The 21,031-nt window shown below is 40.6% G+C and overlaps 1 protein-coding gene across 5 annotated transcripts in view; it reads right to left on the reverse strand.

Annotated features, from left to right (window-relative positions):
- FGD3 (FYVE, RhoGEF and PH domain containing 3) overlaps window positions 1–21,031 on the reverse strand; it is a 92,499-nt gene that overhangs the window by 32,336 nt on the left and 39,132 nt on the right. For all 5 annotated transcript variants that reach the window (XR_004981037.2, XM_036390895.2, XM_036390896.2 and 2 more), the window contains exons 2-4: window positions 11,110–11,280; window positions 6,594–6,762; window positions 4,925–5,522 (exon numbers count right to left, since the gene is read on the reverse strand). Coding sequence is in view for 4 of the 5 variants with exons in the window: in XM_036390895.2 (XP_036246788.1) it covers window positions 4,925–5,522; window positions 6,594–6,762; window positions 11,110–11,280 (938 nt within the window). In the remaining variant the exon portion in view is untranslated. The remainder of the gene's footprint in view (window positions 1–4,924; window positions 5,523–6,593; window positions 6,763–11,109; window positions 11,281–21,031) is intronic.

The raw sequence follows: 21,031 nt of genomic DNA on the forward strand, positions 1-21,031 counted from the left end.
ACAAATTTGAATTATTTCCAGGCACAAATCTGAAGATAGGCAAACATGCCATGAGTGAAGTTTTGACATGGACTCTCTCTGCCCCGCCTCTCAAATTATTCCAAGTCAAGTCAAATACTCTTTTACACTCTTTCAACATGCTACACACATCGTGCTCTGTTCACTATGTATTAATATTTAGGGGAAGTGAAAAAAAAAACAAACCACAGCACAATAAGTTTTGAAATTGTTCCAAGCAAATACATCTTATTACAGTTTACACTGAAGTGCTCTGCAGGCTCAGTCAAACCCAGTAACTACAAGGATCTCTCACTGAGAAAGAAATTATCTACTGGTGTTGCTGGGCACAAAGGAGCGCTCAAATGAAAGGCACTGATGTAACCAGCTGGCATGCCAGTCACCAAGAGCATCCTTTGAGTTGTTTGAATTCAGAACTGGAAAATACTTATTTCCAGAAGTAAATCTTTACATAGCACAGGTACTTTTTTAGCTCCTGACCTTCACCATCTGCAATTCAGTTTATATTTCAAGAAAACTTGCTGACATCTGCTTAAATACCAAACAAGAGCTTAATAGACTCAGCTTCAGCTCAGTTTTACAGAGTGACTCTATCTTCAGAGATAGAGTCTCTGCTAAGCAGAGAGGTAGGCACATTTTTCAGATAAATTTGCAACATATTTGTCTTTCAATGGGCATAACATTTTAAATGAAACTATAGATTAATTAAATGCGAGGCAGTCCCATTCTTCTAACTTCATTTTGTGCCATGGTGGGATAGCTTTAACAAAGCCCAAGCCATCATTCAGTCCACTAGGAACAAGATATTTCATGGTCCATGTTTCTAAAGGAAAAGTAAAACAAACCTGCAAATTGAGATTATGCTCTGCTTTGTGCAGTGTTCTTGCTGAGTGACTGCTTGCCACAAGCCACAGCATCTCCTGTGCAGTCATTCCCTAGAACCTTACACCTACTGCAAAGGCTGGACAGAACAGTGTGGCTGGCGGGGTGACAAGAAAGATGAGAAAATTGAAGAGGAGGTGTTGACTTCACAACACAGAAAGTTCACTCCAGTGCTCGAAGCAGCATGATGCACTTTCACTTTGTGAAAGATTCAAAAATTAATTTTCAGCTGCAACTGTCCATAAAACATTTTAAATAAAAAGAAACAACAGCCTGAAATCAAACAGAACCAGTTTCTAATGAAGGTCAGATTCACACTTAGAATGCATTTGCACCTTAAATCTTGCAGCAACCATTTTCATACAATGGGTGTGCACAACTACATTCAGTCAGCATTGGTCTCACATAGGGCACGTAGGGCTTTCAGCAAATCTTGCAAGAGAGCTGCTGGGATAGAGCTTAGGTTAAAATCATACATGGTTATGCTTCAAAACTCCATCAGTCAGCTCTCAAAGACCACAAAAAGTCACAGAAAGATTATAGACCACTTCCTACTCAACAATCCTGAAAACAATACAGAAAAGTTATCCTATGCTTGGTTGTCTTTGTTGCACTGAAATCACATTTTCCTTAAGATATTTAAATAATGATGATGTCATATCTGAATTTTCTCAACCAACATTATGACTAAAACATTGACATACAGACTTTTTTTCTGAATATACATGGAGATAATATCACCCAAAGGTCATAGTAGCAGGACTGCAGGCCAAATTTTACAACACACACTAGACAATGAAATCAGATGTGAAACCCCAGCCACGTACAGGCAGAATGGAAGCACGGGTCCATGAGTGCATGAGACCCAAGGGGGGCTCCATTGTTACTATTGACACATCAGGAAGCATGACAGAGGGAGAAAAGCATTCTTTGGTGATTACAAATGAGCATATATGACTCTTAGTGAAAAACTGCCTTAAAAAACCCCTCGAAGCACTGATACCCCTCCCAGAAGCATTACTCAGGCTCTCGGTCAGTCAGCAGAAGTCTTGGGACTTTGGAGCACGACAGTCCCTCAGTCTCACTTTCATGTCACTTCTTTTCTTTGCAGCCATCTTTGTAACCATCCAGATTAATGTGCATCACTTCCTGGAGCTCCTGACATTTTCTGAGACATTATCAAAACTAATAACCTCCCCTTGGTTAATTTTTATTTTGATAAAAGATAACTGGAAATCCCAGTAAATCACTCCTGAGATTTTAAAACATAATTTGTGCTAATAGTGAGCCCTGTTAGACTGCTGCAGACTCCTAAAGAATCACTGCATAGCTAAGCCTACACTAAATAAAACATTACCACTCACATATCAGGTAAGGTTACCTTCCCCAACCATGAGCTGTGTGCAAGTTTGGGTGGAAGACAGAGAGATAACTAGAAGTAGAAAAAGATAGTTATTCATGATCTCTTACATTGATATCCCTAGGAGTTACTGAGCCATCATTAAATCACTCTGTAGCTGTACTTATGATTCTCCTCCAACTATAACAGCTTTCATATTTAATGAGACCACTGGTTACCTTCATGGTGCAGCTGCAAAGCCTGGTACTAGGGGTAGGAGGGGGAATGCAGGAAAAATGCTTTCCCAACTTAAGGCTTTTCAAAGGAGATGAGGGCCCCCCAGCTCCCAGGCCAGCAGCTGATGCTAATTGAATTCTCTCTTCTTTCAAGCAGGAAAATTATCAGTTTTGTCAAGGATGATGTGAAATTCCAGCCTAAGAATAACCATGGAACATGTCAACTTTGAATCACGTTAGCTCTCCTTGCTGGAAGCTATGGCCCTTCACTCTAACCCTGAGTCCATAGTGCCCTAAATCTGCAACAGAATCAAAGAGGGGAGCAGGAAATGAACTCAAGTTATGCCAGGAGAGGTTTAGATTGGATATCAGGAAAAAATTTCTTCACTGAAGGGTCAGGCATTGGAAGAAGCTGCCCAGGGAAGTGGTGGAGTCACCACCCATGCAAGTGTTCAAAAGACAGGTAAATGTGGTTCTTCGAGACACAGTGGGCCAGTCAGTGTCAGAGTAGTGGTTGGACTCAATGATCTTGGAAGTCTTTTCCAACCATAATGATTCTGTGATTTTATGTGGACACTTGACACAGAAATTGGCTTTACCCAATGTGTCCCCAGAAGAGGGCACAATCTTTGCATTGAAGAAGAGGCAGCTGCTCTCTCAGCCTGCCTCCTCTATGTGACTGCAAAAACCAGGTGACTTAGTGTAGCTTGGTGAGCCTCAAAACTGCCTTTGGGAAGGGGAAATAAACTCAAACTGCATGGGAAAACATGCAGCGCATCACATAAAGGAGGGAGGGTAATACAAAAAAACCAAAACAAACGAGTTTTCTTCTGGAGATACTTCTCATATATTCACCAGGTGAGCTCCAGAGAATTATAGCCTCATAATTTTGTGTCATTCTTATTTCCTACTATATGGACACATAACCTAAGTACCAAGACTCAAAACCAGCCATCAAATCATTGATATCATATGAAACAGTGCTATTTGTCAACAAAGCACTTCTTAATCATATGGTAAAGTGTTCAGTTTGGGGTTGTTCCAGTTGGTTTGATACAGTATTCCTAGTCCAAACTGTAAATTTAATTACCAGATTAAAGATTTTTAATGTAATATATTATTTTCCAAGAGCTGGTCTTTGATGATTGTTATGGGCTCCTACCAAGTCAGGAAATTCTACAATTCTAGGCTTTCTTGCTGGCCTGTTGTAACTAATAACATATCTTTCAAGTAATATTTCAGTGGCACACATGCACATTATGAATATAAAACAATTAAAGTATGTCACAGTATGTGTATGTAGGTATAAACACACTTGTCAAGCTCTGAGGTACAGAACTTGCATGTCATTTCATCATTCTTTTATTTATATCAGATGATTTACCTAGAAACTAAGAAATGCATTCTGATGTCCAGATTTCCCAAGGGACAAGCCCTTGACTGGCATAAATCACTATATACTTGGTGATTTCAACAGAACCACACGATTTATAAAAACTGAGGTGTGGACACTGCACTTCACTAGCTACAGATCATTAGCTGCAACTGCTCATCATATTCTTTAAAACACAAAAATCCCACATATTAACTTTACTGTCATCATGGCTTGGCAGGGGGGGGGAAACCCTAACAAACCCAAACACCTGCAAATACAAACAAAAAGAGCCACCAAACAAAAAGTACAAAAAGTGGAATATTTTGCAGATATTTTGCAATATTCTGTTCTGTTTTTCTGGAAAAATCGAATCCCTTTTAACAGCACTATTTCTGAAAATAACTGTCTTGATAAGCTGATAATCAAAGGAATCTGTCATTAATCTTACATAGCTGCTGCAAACACACAACAGCCTGGACTACATTACTCTGGAATCAAAGAAAAATCTCTTTTCCAGCTACAGTTTCCTGAAGAGTAATTTGACATAACTACCATTAAAACAACTTCTTTGCACTCAAGAAGTGGTCACATCAACAAAAGCACAGGTTTCTGTAAAAAAACACTCTAAATTTTGTGTGAGACAAGATTCTGATCCTGCCCATTCTATTCAGATGCAAGGTCCTGACCCTGCAAGATGCACTAGCCAATTAACTCTCTGAATAATAGGGAGCTCCATGGAAAATAACATGCTCTAACAAGCTGAACTGAGACAAACCCAAGCAACAAACACAAGGTACGAGTCTTGACTTACAAAATATCTGAATTTTAACAGCTAACCTCTGGCTGTGATGGATTCTCTTATATTAAACCTTTTGAAGCAAGCTGGGAACCTTTCTAAAAAACTATTTAGGTCAGAAACAAGTTAGGACCTGCATAAAGCAGGAAACAATACTGACTATCATGATCCTTTGATGAAAAACCAACAAAACAAATGATCCAAACAATGTATTAAAGTGATGCAAGCGTCAGGAACTGGTTTCTGAGCACGCGATAGCAACAAACAAACTCCCTTACCTTGTTTACATCCAAATACTCCAACTTTGGCACTTCTGCTATCTCTTGCTCCTCACTGCTTCCTTCATCAATGTCACTGTCGTCATCCTGCGTGGAGTCTCTCTTCTGCTCCACAGAGGAAGGTTTGGTGCCCTTTCGGTCAGGTTCCATCTCTCCTGGGTTCCCAGCCATGCTGGGCTTCTTCTGCTCTGCCCCTTCTTCACTGGGGAATGCTTCCCCAGTCACACTACAAGAAGGACTGTCAATGCCACTGTCTCTGTTGGGGATTTTACCACTCCCATTCAGTTCTGCAGTTGAGTCTTTACTGCCAAGCTCTTCTTGGGACTCTTTGCTCAAAGTCACAGCAGTACAGTCTTCATGGCTTTTGCTATCACCTATGCTCAGCTCTTTAATTTTCATTATGTCTGCGTTAGTTAGATCCATGCTGCATGGTATGCTGGGCTCAGTTTCATCCAATTCAGTTTTGTCATTTGTGGAAGAGTCACTGGAAGCCACTGTGTCACGGTCACACAAGCTCATCTGCTTGGATGAGTCCAGGCCAGGTTCCATTTTAAGAGCTAAATTTAGCTGGTTTCTTTGAAGAATATGTACAGGTTGCCTGTGAATGAAAAGAAAGCACCACAGTCATATTAATACTCAGGTTTCACAAGTGCCCTGAAAAAGAGAGGGTGGTGATTGCCATTTGATTCAAGCACCCCACTGACAAATCCCAGAAGGCAAGAGTGTGCACATTTGTAATAATAATGATCACCCAACAACACCCAACGAAAAAACACCGCCCCTACATTCTACTGAAATGGCACCACCAGAATCCTGGGCCTTTAGTGCTTTCCATGTCACCTTAAAGAACAGTCTGGTTTGAGGGTTTGGAGAAGAAATCGCCTCTAAAAAGAAGCAATTGGTTCTGGGCTCATTTAAACAGAAACTTTCATTCTTCAACAGAACCAAGCCCTTTTGGCAAGGTGTTTTCTGCCAGAGAGGATGTACTGAAGCATGAGAAGGCACTACTCTTCCTTTTTCAAAGATACCAGGTTCACCCAGGTGATAACACTCCAAGGCACAGTATGATGACTGTCTCTATCTCCCTCTTTGTGGAAAAAAACCCATCATTTAGCTCCATCAGGCAGATTTGTTCTTCAGGAAAAGTTCTTGTGTGTTTGCAACATGAGCTGGTTTTACAGCAAAATAGATATATTTTATCCAATTTAGTGTCTTTCATTACAAAGTTTTAAAACAGCTGCTGTTCTTCATGACATTGTTTCACAGTACCCTATATCCTTCCCTGCCTCCAAGAAGCAAGATCTGATGTTTATTGCATCTTGGACAAAATACTCAATTAGTTCATGTCATAACAATCAAGTTCCTATGATGCAATTCCCACATCTAGCCAACTTACCAAAAGCAGACTGTGGGCTACTTGCCTTTGTTAGAATCTTACCAAATTCAGCAGGTCTTAAGCTCCTTAAGCATGACTGCATGTTACAAACTAAAATTTGCAGCTTTTATTAAAAATATTCTTTATCCTTAGTGAAACTTTGCACTTCCAGTAGAAAACATCCCAAGAGGACCTTTCCAGGGGATCATTATAATTAATATTTTCTATTATTATATTCTAAGTTAAAAATGCAGAAAAGGGAGAGGAGAGCAGATCTGGCAAAGTCATATTTACCTAATACTTTCAAATTTCTCAATGAGCGTGTTGACTCCTGCTGATACTGGTATTTCTTCCTCTCCAGGTGCTAAGCTCCTTGATGACTTGGGATCAGCTGGCAAAGGCCGAGATGGTGCAGGAGGAATTCTTTCCTGCCCAGGTTTGAGATGGACAGGCTTAGGAGGTACTAATGAAAGAGAAGGGAACAAACAGGAGGATAAATCTCCATCTTCTTTATCCTAAACTGGGAACAAAATCCAGACCAAGATTTCCTCATTTTTTATGAGCGGCACTGGTGCAGTCCTGAAGTACTGCTTACACCAAAGCAAGCTGCTAAAGAAAAATGACAGGCTTCTATTTTGTGTCTCTACAGCTGGCTTAGCCATGCTAACAAACTGAGCAGCTTGCAGCACTGCACTGCTTCCTCATTACCAAACAGGATGCAGAGCTTACGCTTCAGTTTGCAAGTTTGCTTGCCATCTCAATCACACTAATGAGCTTCCCCTTCCACGACTTCTCAAAATTCTGGTACCCCATTGAATGTCTTATATTGAGGAAAAAAAGGTAGAGGGATGAACCATGTCCCAAAATAAACCTAACCCCAGCATGGATTTCAGTGCCTTGAGTTTGCTTGGTCCAAAATGCCACAGGCTGAACATAATGGCTTTTCTTCCTCTCATTCTCTCACCCCCCTCTCTTCTGTGGTGTACTAGTCTTCACAAATTTCCTTCCTCTTTTGGTTCTATGTTGCGTTATATATGGTATAAATAAAACAAGTATTGTAAGAACACTCACATTTCTCTTCAGGACTCACAAGGAGGCCAAGGGACAAAGTTTAATACAGTATTTTTTAAAAATGGCATTAAAATGTAATGTCATTCTAAAAAGATTATTCAGATCTTACATTAGTTGCAGAGTAAATTATTTAGCATAGACAGGCAGTAACTCATGGCAACAAGTTCCCATGCTGTCATGGTTTCATATAGGGAAAACAACTCCCATAGGAAGAACTGACATTGGAAGGCAGGAAAACTAGCTGTGGGATTGTTCCCAAAGCACACACTGAATGGAGTAGGACTGCCAAGTGTGCCCTCCAATTTAGACTATCCAATGAGTTGACACATTAAGTGAGGAAATTCTAAGTACATGTTGTATTTTGAAAAAACATTTTTGAAAACGGTTTCTTGCAACCATTTCTGACTCTGATCATCCAGTTGGGACATGTGATCAGCATTGTAATGGGGCTTGAGTTAACAAGCCCCATTGTTCTGAATGTAATTCCAGGGTTACTTTCTTTAGGAAGATAAACAGAGGAATATGCACCCAAAAAGTCAATTCCCATTTTCCCTTCCTTGCATAAGTCCCTTCATTCTGCATTTGTTCTAAGATCCACATCAGCCCAGATGTCTGCCCTGCTCCAGCAGATGGGGAGCTGCCATAGTGGTCCATAGCCAGACAGTGTCTGAGGTCAGTGATGAAGAGGTGTTAAAGCATTTTGGAGTTCTGAGTATAGGTCAGATTTAAAACTTCCTGCATTACTGAGTTTATTTCAGCATGAAAGAATAAAATCAAAAGTTTTAAGGATTTGAGCTTTAAGAGGACACGTCCTATAAGCGGACTGATTTGCCCAGTCTCCAAAATCATCTGAAATTCCTATCATAAAATAAAGATGTTAAAGTCCAATTCTGAAAAGACCTCTACAAACCCTATCTTACACAGGAATAACAGGGAAACAGGAAAGAAAATCTTCTTGCATATAAATGGGATGGTGAAGATCTGTGTTTTGTTCACCAAGTTTTCAAGTGCACACCATGTAATCAGTGAGTGTCTGACCATGTTTCTCCATGTAAAAATAAAAAATAACCTAAAAACAAGTAACCACACAGACATCTGGTCCATCAACCAAAGACAAGCTCTGCGCTCCTTACAGAGGGTGCACAGTGCAGCAGGCAGACATGTCAGAACCTACCCCACATACCCCATCAGGCCTTCCATACACCCAAGGTTTTATAATACTATCAAAGCATTTACACTGGGTCTCACCACTGTCCTTGTAAAGATTTGATGTCTTTCATGTTAGTGGATTCATCTGAATCACCTCAGACACAAATTCTGCACTGGACCAAAAGGAAGCAGGAAAACACTTCATTAATTCTGAATTTTTACCTACTGAAGTAATGTTGAGAAATGGAGACTTCGACATGGAGGCAAAGCCACTAACCCTATCAAGGACTACTTAGCAAGCAAAATTTCAGCCACACCAGATGTTCAAGGCCACCTTGGTTCAAGGCCAAGTGCACCTGTGTCAGGGCAATCCCAGATGCAGACTGGGTGGAGAATGGATCAAGATTAGCCCCAGGAAGAAGCACTTTGGGGTGTGGTTGTCAAGATGTTTCACATGACCTGAGCACATGCACTGACAGCCCAGAACCTCATCATGTCCTGGACTGCATCCCCACCTATAGCATGAGCACCAGGTAATGCAGATTCTCTGCCTGTGCTCCATTCTGGTGAGACCCCACCTGCAGCTCTGGAGCCCCCAAAACAAGAATGATGTTGACTGGCTGCAACCAGAGGAGGCCACAGAGATGCTGCAAGGCTGCAGCCTCTCTGCTCTGGAGATGGGCTGAGAGAGCTGGCAGGGTGTTCAGCCTGGGGAAGAGAAGGCTCCAGGAAGAGCTTAGAGCCCCTTCCAGTGCCTAAAGGGTCTCCAAGAAAAGTGGAGAGGGACTTTGGACAAGGGCCTGGAGCACCAGGACAAGACAGAATAGTTTCCTGACTGACAGCAGGGTTAGATGTGATATTAGGAATTAATTCTTCTTAATTCCTAATTAATTTGGAATTAATTCTTCCCCATGAGGGTGGTGAGGCCCTGACACAGGTTGCCCAGAGAAGCTGTGGCTTCTCTATCCCTGGAAGTGTCCAAGCCAGGTTGGACACAGCTTGGAATAATCTGGTCTACTGGAATGCATTCCTGCCTATAGCAGGGGATGGAACAAGATAAGCTCTACAGTTTCCCTTTCCACCCAAACTGTGATTCTTTGGCTCTAATTAAATCTAGAAGTTTGCTACATGGAAGATACCAACATTACAAAGCATTTTCAGGTGCCTCCTAAAGGCTGAAGCCATATGCTGGAAAGATATCTCCTCATTCCTCCTTCTCCTTAAGGTTTTACACAGCAGCTCATGGCTTCAAACCAAGCTAACTAGGGCCCCTCCAACTTTCTGAAATACACATATAGAAAAAACAGTTTACATCCTCAGTGATTGGAAATCAGTGCTCATGAATACAACAGCAAAGTATTTGCACCAGGTGAATTCATTCCAGTTCTCACTGAACAGACACTTTTGCTATTCCTTTTTGTTGCCAGTAATAACAACATTCATGGAACAATCACTAATTAAACTTGGGCTACCAAGACCTCTAGGTGAAAGCTCCATAAAGACACAGACCTTGTGAGATGTTTCAAGCATGAAGTAGTATATTAATTTAATGTTTAAGGTTTACTTCCAGAAGCAGATAATACAATGCTTTCTTTGTTGTTGTTTAAGGCTGAATTGCTTTTCTATAGATATTTTAATTGGGATGGGGTGGTAGTGCAATGGCTTAGAGTTTACAACACAAAAATATCTTCTTTTTCAGATGACAATGACCATCTATCACATGAATCCATATCTTCTAAACATTTTGGTTTATGAACTTAGTATCTTCTTGAGACTTAGCTTCCTTTGTTCCAAACACCTGTCAAGTTCCATACTTTTTGCATCTCCAATTCCCTTGAGGCAAGCACCCATTACACACATTCTACAAAGCATGGGGTGGTGAGAGTAAGACTCTTGGCAAGCTGGCATTACAAAGACAGACCACATGTCATTTCACTGATGAAGAAACATGAAAACAATTTCTACTCTTTCAAGAAATTTCCTGCAATCTTTTTTGTAGAATTCAGAAGCCTGGGGAGACCAGAAGAACAGCTGGAACACACTACTTCCTGGCTCCTCTTCCATCATATTTTGGTTGTGCCATCTATTTGACTATTAGCTGGCAGTTCTGTGGAAGTACCACAACCCACAGGTGATTGGTTTAGCTTCTACATCATATTTTCAAAATACGTTTGCTCCATTTAGGCATTTCCTGTTGCCATATGTAGTTCTTACAATAAATGGAAAACAGACCAGGTTTTGACAGTAAGATATTATTACCTAAAATACTTCTAAAAAAATTTATCAAAAATATAAACAATGTTGTTAAATTCAACTTACGCTTCACAGCTGCATGAGGTTTACCAACAGGACAAGAAATATAAAGTGACAAGTTAAGTAACTGGTTATTGCTGAATCAATTTCTTCTTGAAGGCTTCTCTAGGTGGTTATCTAACATTGGAAAATTAAGATAATAAAACCATACCAGCTGTACATTAGAATGCAAAAGTAACTGTTTTGCTATGACTCAAACTGAAGCAATAATTTTAAAATATTATACTTCCTGTGCAATAGAAGCTTGTACAATTTCTAGAAGGACAAAGCCACCTACCTTGGGGTTTCTGTAGAGGATGCATTTTGGCCAGTGCAGTTTTGGTTTTGGGCTTCCTTCCAGCCTGATGGAGACATTGTGCTGAGCTGATGTGCTGCAGTTCCCCACATGCTTCCAACACAGGACTGGAGTCAATGTGACACTTGATTTGAAAAGGACAACAAGGGCAACCTGAGGGAGGGAGGGAAGGAGAGAAGAGAGGGAAGGAAAGGAGGGAGGAGGAAAGGAAAGGAGGGAGGAGGAAAGGAAAGGAAGGAGGAAGGAAAGGAAAGGAGGGAGGAAGGAAAGGAAAGGAGGGAGGAGGAAAGGAAAGGAAAGGAAAGGAAAGGAAAGGAAAGGAAAGGAAAGGAAAGGAAAGGAAAGGAAAGGAAAGGAAAGGAAAGGAAAGGAAAGGAAAGGAAAGGAAAGGAAAGGAAAGGAAAGGAAAGGAAAGGAAAGGAAAGGAAAGGAAAGGAAAGGAAAGGAAAGGAAAGGAAAGGAAAGGAAAGGAAAGGAAAGGAAAGGAAAGGAAAGGAAAGGAAGAAAAAAAAGTTAGTATTTGTTCTGTCGATCCTGAAGAAAATTTGTGCTACTTCTGGAAGTATATCACTCATTCAAGTTCCTGAAGAAGGGAAGGGGGAAAGGAGAGGGGTGAGCCATTCACTCACAAGTTATTACAATCAATATACCAGCATTAATAATCCCATTAAACTGCCTGAATGATAAGACAGGCAGAATTTCCACAATCCTGTCTTTAATGAATTATTTACTTCTTTACCATAGGAACCCAAAATAAAAGAGCAAATATAAAAGTTAAAAAACATTTCAAAATTATTTCTCAAAAAAATTTCTCCAAAAAATACAAGTGTTGTAGCATATAATGTTCTGTTACTTGATAAAATACAACTGTATTAGAATGATTCAGAAATATGTTCCATGTGGTGGGAATGGTACAAGTGCCATTTCTTCAGATTTAATCACTCAAGTTATTTATTATTCCCCCTTATATAAAAGATTAACATGCAAAAGCTCCAGCGTAGAAGATGCCATTAAGATACAATCCAGTGGCAACAGAGAGAAAGATGTTATTAATATGATTGTTGGTTTTTTGGTTTACATTCTTGATTCAATTCTGTGAAGACTCAGAAAACAAACCATCATGGACCCCGCAGTATTTGATTTGGAGTTTTTTTGGATTTGTGGCAAGGCTACATAAAACCCTTATGTCAGCTTTACTAGTGTGTCATAAGAAGGCTGAAAAAAGAATTTAAAAAGGAATGTGGTTTAAAGTTGCTGCTTTTGAACATATAAATATATGGGGTTCTGGCAGTACTCAGAAATAGAAAACACATAATTTAGAAATTTGACATAAATGCACTAAAAAATGGCAAAGAAAACATTCTTTCCCTATTACTGTTTTGAACTGGACTAGCTGAATTTACCAGAATCTCACCAGAGTAGAGGGTGGCCTACATCACATAGAAAGGATACATCTAAAGGTGAAAAACCAGTTTTTGCCTTTCTGTGATGTCTTCAACAACATGGCTTTAGCTTCAAAAATGCAACCTACTTTCTCCCAGATTCCAATTAAGATCAAAAGCCTGAAATGAAAAGCACTCCCATTCACATCAACTAAATTTTCCTAGATTTATATTAATGGTATTAAATCAGGATGTGACCTTTTGAATAAAGCCCCTGGAGTCTGAGCCATGCAGACTGCAGATTTTGTTGTCAAAAATAGATTCAGATGGCACAAATCTACTTACTGATCTCTGCCACCCAAATATACAATCCCTGAATTCCCCATGTATGGATGCCAGTTGCTGCTGGTTGAAGCTTCATTAGCATTTCTACCACAAATATCTTCTTTTCAGCAGATTTGAGACCAGCTATTAAAACATCCTTCCAGCTAAAACCAGGAAACTATAAGTATTAAGTTCTATTCAAATATAATTTCATTTAACAGAAAAATGCAGTGAAAACAGAGAAGATTATTAGAGCAGATTAATATACTGCAAACACATCATCACTGACAGAATTTACGCTGATGACTTGGCTCTGGGTACCAAAAGCTCCCTGTGACAGTAGCAGTGCTGCTACAGGCCAGATTTTAAGGGGAGGGACTAGAACTTCTTCCTTATGAACAGTAGCTCAACACAGCCAGAAATTAAAACAGTGCACAAGGGAAAAGCCTGAATTCGAGAAAATTAAAAGGGCAGCATGCAGAAAACAGAGCCCAATATTTCAGCAGGTATTCACTAGCACGTGACTGGAATGCAATCTAGCAATGTTGTACGTTCTTAAAAACTGCTTCAGTGATCCAATTCCTCAATGGACAAATCTCTGCACCTACCATAGCTCTAGAAAATATGAGAAGACCCCTCTAACCTGTGCTGTGTTGTGTGACGACACAGGCACAGCACCGGTTTCAGATCTGGCAAAGCACTGAATTCCTGGCAGATGCCAGACACGTCCACAGTCCCCCACAGGCGCTGAAGCAGGAGAGCCACAGCTTCTCCTGCCCTCAGGCACCACATACCTAGGAGATCCCCAACTGGACAACCAAAGCTGAGCCCAGCTACCCCATGCTGACTTTGGATAAAGTACCAGTTACCCTAAGCATTCCCCATTCTTTTTCAACCACTGCCACATGTTGGTATCAGTTTGTGAAATTTCAAAAGGAATTAAACCCCAATTCCTGTTTCTTTCCTCCTGGGATTCATTGCTGTGAGCCACCTTACATTTATACTGAAAACAAAAGCTAGTGGTTCCTTCATTGGTTTCAACTGTGTGGCACCACCAGACACCCCTTTTGTCTAGGCTAAAACCTCTTACGAGCTACTTACAGTATTGCAAAGTAGGTGTTTTGACCCTTATTTTATAAATTCACACATTAATTCTTTGTCTTATGCTGCTTTATTAGCTCCAGCATTTTCCTCAAACCTGCTTAAAGCTCATCTCTTCCTCCTGTCCACGGCCAAGCTGAGACTTCAGCAGGGGTGTAAGGCAGTGTTTGTGCTGGGGCTGTACAGCCCTGCTATAGAACCCAGCTCAGTGACACTGACAACAATTAGCTTACATTTTTCAGGCATTCCAAAACATCAAGTTCAGCAAAAAGAGTGATAGCAGAGTTACCACCATAAGCTTTCAGAAACAGATGCAATCAAACAAACATTATGTTTCAAAGCAAGCAAGAATCTGGCATGGACTGCAATTCCCCACCAAAAGAGAGGAATACCACTTACTCGTGCTTGAGCAGAGACTCACACATTTTTTCTTACTTGCTTAAGCTGTAAGACAACTAAAAAGAAGGAAGAACAGCTCCTGCTGCAGCTTTCATTTCATGGGTTAAATGCCATGTTCACAGGAAGTGACCTCCCCCAGCTCACTTCCGACCACCACTGCGGTTGGTGAGTCAAAGCATATAAACGTGGCAAATGCCCACGGAGGAGCTGTGCTAAGCACAAGTCACAGGAGATTACTCTGGGTTTGAGTTTCAAACCATCTGAAAGGCAATACAAAGAATGTGGATGGTTTAGAAGCCTGAATCTTCTGTAATAGAAAAGAGAAAGCTAGATCATGGAATCATAGATTCTCAGAATGGTTTGGAGCAGAAGGCACCTTAAACAAAAACCATCTTGTTCCAATCCCTTTCCATTAGACCAGGTTGCTCAGAGTCCCATCCAGCCTGGTCTTGGATGCTTCTGGGGATGGAACAGCCAGAGCTTCTTGGGGCAACCTGTGCCAGGACTTCAACAACCTCACAAAGAAGAATCTCTTCCTAACATCCAACCTAAACCTAAGCTCTTTTAGTTTGAAGTCATTCGCCCTTGTTCTATCACTACATACCCTTGTAAAAAGTCCATCTCCAGTTCTCTTGTAGGCCTCCTTCATAATTTTATAGAGTTTTTTGATTAAATGTAGTTTGATATTAATGCAAGAACAGTCAGTAACAGCAGTAATATGTCATGGAAACCAACAAAAACACAGTTCTCAGCATGCAAACTCTCAGTCTGCTTCACAGTCTGAGAAGGGAAATGAGGGACTACAAAAAGTGGCAATAATGAGGGACCACAAAAGTGACAACAAGTGCAATTCTACCAGCATGGGATGGAGCTTGCTAAAAGATTTACATCAAATGTCTTGAAGATGTTCAAAGATTCCTCTTCTCCTATCCTGCTCTTCCATCAGAATCTCCATGGGAAATGATAAAGGATGAAGCAAAATCTAAAATTTTTGAATGAATGCTGCATTGCTGGGCAGACTCCACCTCGGAGGAGACAGCTGCTTTGAGGGGCTGCTGCTTTGAGCTCTTACGAAAAACACAAACCTGACAAACCCTGACAAATTGCTCAGTCTGAGCAGGGCTGCCAGAAATTTGCTCTATTCAGTTCATCTCACACCACCACAGAAACACAGACACAAAAAAAGTTTTTTGTGAAAGAAGCACATTGCTGAAATTAACAAATTTGTGCATGTAAAGCACATGGACCAAAAGTTTCCCTAGACCTATAACACTAGTATTTGGGAATTTGGGATTTGGTGTACCTTTATCCTGTCCTGACTAATTTTAACTGCCTTAGGTGAGGATGCTTTCTCTAACAGATGTTTCATAGCTTCTCAAGTGTCACTACTGAACATCATTGTCATTGTATCTTCCATAAATCTGGATCAAAATACCCCACCTTTATTCTCATTAGATTTTCCTATGGTACATTCCTGCAAGCTAATCCAAATAAAGGCTGTGCTTTACCAGCACTAGCACACACCTTCCATCTCTCTTCATCTGAATCACAGCAGGCATATTCCTGAGGAGTTTTCAGCTCTGACTTCTGTTCTTCTTGAACAGGTTTTTACATACAAAGAGTAAAAACCTCTTTTACACACTCATTTCAGTGCAGTCTCTGTATCTGTCATTGCAATGTTGTTTTTATTGCTCTATCCAGAACAGCACATAACCCAGGTACCTGTGCAAAGCTTTTTCAACACTTCTCTGCCTCTGGGACATTTCACACTTGATCCTGCAGCAAGGGATTTCTCCACAACTGCTTTAAAGGAACCATTACAGAATTTTCGTTACTCATTTAATCTGGTATACTTACATTTGAAGAATTAGCTTTTCAATAGACGTACATCAGCCCTTTCCTCACAACAATAAAGCACACTCCTTGTCCCACTCAATGCTCCCTAGACAGAGTACTACAGTACAGTCCTCATTTTCTATCTTGCATGTAAATAAAAAAACTTCACACTGCAGACCCACATTTCTCCAGCTAGAAACACTCCTGGCACCATTAGTTCTACATGAAGCAGGAATGCAGTGTCAGTACAGGCTCTCTGGCCCCCCACCATTGCAGGGGCAGCTTGGGCACTAGGGCCTTTCTCTTAGATATGGGTTAGCTGGCAAACTGCTATTGAAAACTGGTTATAAAAGTGATTCTTAAGTGTTTACTTTACATTTATATAATTACAGTGGTCAGGAGAAGATTTCTGAGTGACATAAAGGAGAAGCTTCCACATCTAATTCTTTATTGCAGCACTAATTAACACAGATGTGTAAACCAAATTCCTGACAAAATCTTCATACCTACCCAATGACAAGGTAAAGAAAAGGCAAAATTACAAGCACATCTCAGAAATCCTGCTGCTATAAAGTCATTACATACAGTTTTACACTGGGGCAAGGAAAAAAAAACAGACAAAAAAAATCAAGCAGGCACTCTACTTTCAGGTGTTTTATGTTGCTCTGAGCGCAGCTGGCCACTACATCCCCCACAGACAGCACAAAGCAAGGATCCTTCCAAGGCCAGTCAAATATGCCCCATCGTTTCCACCATAGTGGCAATGATACCATCTCTTGAGACGTAATACAGGATCAACTCAACTTGCCACTGAGTTGCCACAGAGAAAATTTAAACTCCTTTCGAGGACAAAAAATCAGAATCTGTCACTAACTGTATGGAAGGTCATCTTTCCCTAGTTAAGAAGGAAAGTGGTATTTCTTATTTAATTTTCATTTTGTAGCAGTCTGCCAAGCAAATTCTGTCCAAAAAATGAGTGAAGGGGAAAAACACATCAGCTGAATGGGAAGAAGGGCCAGCTTCCAGCCCTAGGTATTCCAAGGGGGCCTGAGGAGTGGAAGCAACAACCAGAAAAGCCATACTGAGAACAGAATAAATTCACTCAAAAGGAAAACGAGAAAGAAAAAGCACCACAGAATATATTCTCCTCCAAGACTAACAACAGGCACAATAAAGCCTTGAAACAAAAATATTTTTCTTTCCCGTATGAAACAGGATGTGGTACTGCAGTTAGCAAGAACTTACCTTCAGCTCCTGGGGTTATTGGTACAAAGTTAAAAAAAAGTCTTGTGTTTTTACTGACTGTGTTTTGAGTCCTCTGTTAACACCCACAGAGACTGAGGACATGCAGTCTGCTGCTCAGCCCCAGCCTCCCTTCAGTCACAGGAGTCAGCCCCAAATTACAGGGTTGTACTGAAACCTCTCTGTAAGAAGGCACCTGGCTCATCCAGCTGGCACTCCAGGGACAAATCCAGCCTGAGGATCTCCTGCAGAGAAGGAGGGACTGTGGTGAAGCAGCTCCTCCTTGTGCATCACTGTTATCAAAGCTCTATATGGACGCAAGTCCCAAGAGTGGAAAACTCCACATGTAATTATTTCTTTGCTAATAAACTTCTAAGTGATTATAATCTAAACTCTGCTGAAGAGTAGATGAGGACTAATGGATTTTGTGGGGGCTTGGGAGATTTTTTCAAGTAGTAATATATGTTCATGTGGTTTAACGCAAATATTGTAATTTCTAGATCTATGTCTGCAGTGCTGCTGAGTGGGATAATGAACTACACAATAAATGTCCTGAACCAATGTCAACATTGTGTGCTTCTCCACAGTATCACAGGATCACAGAATGGTTAAGATTGGAAAAGATTTCTAAGAGCACCAGGTTGAACCATCAATTCCCCCATCATCTGCATGTGCTCCACTAAACCATGTCCCCCAAGTGTCACCTCTACACATTTTTTTGAACATTTTTGAAGACTTCCACTTTTTGAGCACTCCACCACTGTCCTGGGAAGCCTGTGCTGGGCTTGACCTCCTTTTCAGTGACAAAAATTTCCCTAATATCCAACCTAAACCTCCCCTGGCACAACTTGAGGCTGTTTCATCTTGTCCTGTCAATTGCTACCTGGGAGAAGAGACTAATACCCACCGAAGTGGCAACTCTCAAGTTCTTCCATGCTGTTCTGTGACAAACTTGTACCAAAGTTATTCTTTCAGCTTTTGTTTATATTTGTATCCCTTTGGAGAGTATCAGTTTGGCCTTAGGTTTTGTCTCTCAGTTGACTTGGACACAGATGCCCATCAGCAACTTTTGCATTAGCATTTCTGTCATACCTCAGAATTTGCCATATCTTTACAGATCTGGTCCCTGAAACTTTGGCATTATGATTTCAAACCTCCAGTGACATTCCCACACAGGAAACAGACAAGGAACACAGGAAACAGGTTTCCAATTTGAAAAAAACGTTTAATTTCTCTGTCTAGGGCTGGAGACTATTCATTGGTAAGCAAATTCCTGCATTTAGCCACAGTCTTCTCAGTATTTATATTTGGCCTGCTCTTCATATTGACATAGAGAGAATAGATGTTAGGGGATACTGAACACCAAATCCCCATAAATGAAGGCAGTTACAAACTTTTATGATCTAACAAAATATAACAAAGAGGCTGTGAAAATCTCATTCTTCTGGAGGAAACATTTAGCTCATTTTACCCCTCAAATGAGGAAATGGTTTAATTAGGCAAAAATGATCATCACAGTTACTTTCTGTGACACAAGATCGAAGGTAGAAGAGAAAAACCCCTGAGACTCTTCCATCTAGTAAGAAAAGCAGGTTAGATGACATAAAAAGACTGAGGCATAAAGAGTGACAAAGAAAAGGAGAAGGAGCCTGGGGTAGGTGTCAGCCAGCCTGACACTGAAGGAGACAAAAGCCCTGCCAGAATGCTGCACACATCAGGAGATTCAGCCATCACATGGGACTGTCAAACACTGTTCCTCTACTAGAGAAAATGGAGGCAAGAAGGGATGAGCAGCCAGACTAATTTCTTTGGTGCATACAAGTCTTGTCTTACTTTTGTGTGATGAAATGCAAAGCAACTTGTTTAACTTCAGCAGTAGATTTCAAGACTTAATTCCTGCATTGGCCAAGGTGCAGATGCCAAGGTCCAGATATCGAAGTCCATCTTAAGTTGTTGCATGTGCCTAATTTAGAAGGGAAAAGGGGAATTGGTTTTTATTCATATATTTCATTATAACTAACATGAAACCCAGAATTCATTAATTCGTAAGACCGTGTTTTGCTTTGATTTTTTCTTTTGCAAAAGGATTCATTGAAGATGGAAGATAATGGGCCTTCCTCTAATTTTTTCCTGAGTTCAGGATTGAATATTGGGCAGATAACATGCACAGAGTAAAAAATAAAGTAAGCACTTGAAACAGGCTAAAACACTCAAAGAAGTTCTAGTTATAGTGAAGTATTTCTGACCATAATTTTACCCTCATTGTTCTTATTCTAGCCAGGTGAGCATAAGCAAGGGTATTTCTCTGACTTACAGGACAAGTCCCACACACCACCGCTGTGGGGTCTTTCAGCACAGCAGCAGCATTCCAACATAGATTTTCCTCCTCCTGCCTCTTCCCCATTCAAAGTCACTTTGCATCCCATGTTTCTGGTAATTAACTTGGTTTAGCTCTGGTCTCCAGATTTAGTCTGGCTGCTTCCTCCATGACACAGGGATGCTTACCCACGGACAACTCCTGGTCTCCCAGAAGGGAACACCCCATACCAAACTGATCTCTCTACAGTGTCCCCAGAGATCAGCCAAAGGAAGCTGAGCATGACGTGCAGTGTGTAGCTGCAACTATAAATGCATTTTCACCGCGGATTTTCAAAGATGAAGCTATCATTTTGCCTGACAGCCTCAGAGCCCTCACTGATGTCAGATGTCTATACCACCTCTAAGATGGCCACACTGGATGAGCCTCCTCTAAGATGCACATACCAGATCCTGATGAAGGGATGCAGGCAGAATCTTTATTCAGCATTCCTGAGGCTTTCCTCTTAGATGAGCACAGTTTGTTTTTTTCTTTTCCCCCTGACAAGTAAAAGGTTTTTCAATATGATGAAAGAGTCACAATTAATAATTACACTGATTTTGCAAATCAATGAACTATTTCAGCCTAATAATATACCTGCAACTTCACATCTGTACTACTTTAACACAGAAATTGCAACACCAAAGCGATCCATTACTGTGAAAACTTAAAGAGATTTATTCTACAAACAAATTACTGCAGTCAAAGCCATCTCAATTTGTTCCCTTCAGGTTACCTGCAGCTGTGTGATTTACTGTCTTTGGGATTCTCTCCCAAGAACAAAGAGAAAGATGGCAGATCTCCAATTCCCAGAGTTGCAGGAAGAGCTTCTCTGTTCTCCGAACAGAGAAAAGCATTACACTGCCCACCTTCCAGTGATTCAAAAGACAAAATTATGAGAAACAGCCCAGTCAAGTCCTATGAGCAAATTCCAGTCTTCATTCAAAACCATGTCAAAAAATGCTTTGTGTGCTTTGTTTCTTCTCTTACTGAAAGCTTACTAAATTATTCCTAATGACAAAAGCAGCATGCAAGGATCTCTCTCTGCTCAGCAGATGTGCCTGTGCATCTTCTTAATGCTACACATTGCAATGTGTAAGATCTTATTTAACCAACAAGATGAGTAAAAATTACCCTCCACTTAAGATTTAATGACAATATAATTCGTCTCCAACAGTGTCCCTACCAACTTGCTTTCTCTTTATAATCCTGAATTGTTTCATTAGTTTTAGTAAACCAATAATTAGCCTTTGCTGATTTAAAA

This window comes from Molothrus ater, chromosome 11 (assembly GCF_012460135.2).
Source record: "Molothrus ater isolate BHLD 08-10-18 breed brown headed cowbird chromosome 11, BPBGC_Mater_1.1, whole genome shotgun sequence".
Lineage (NCBI taxonomy): Eukaryota > Metazoa > Chordata > Aves > Passeriformes > Icteridae > Molothrus > Molothrus ater.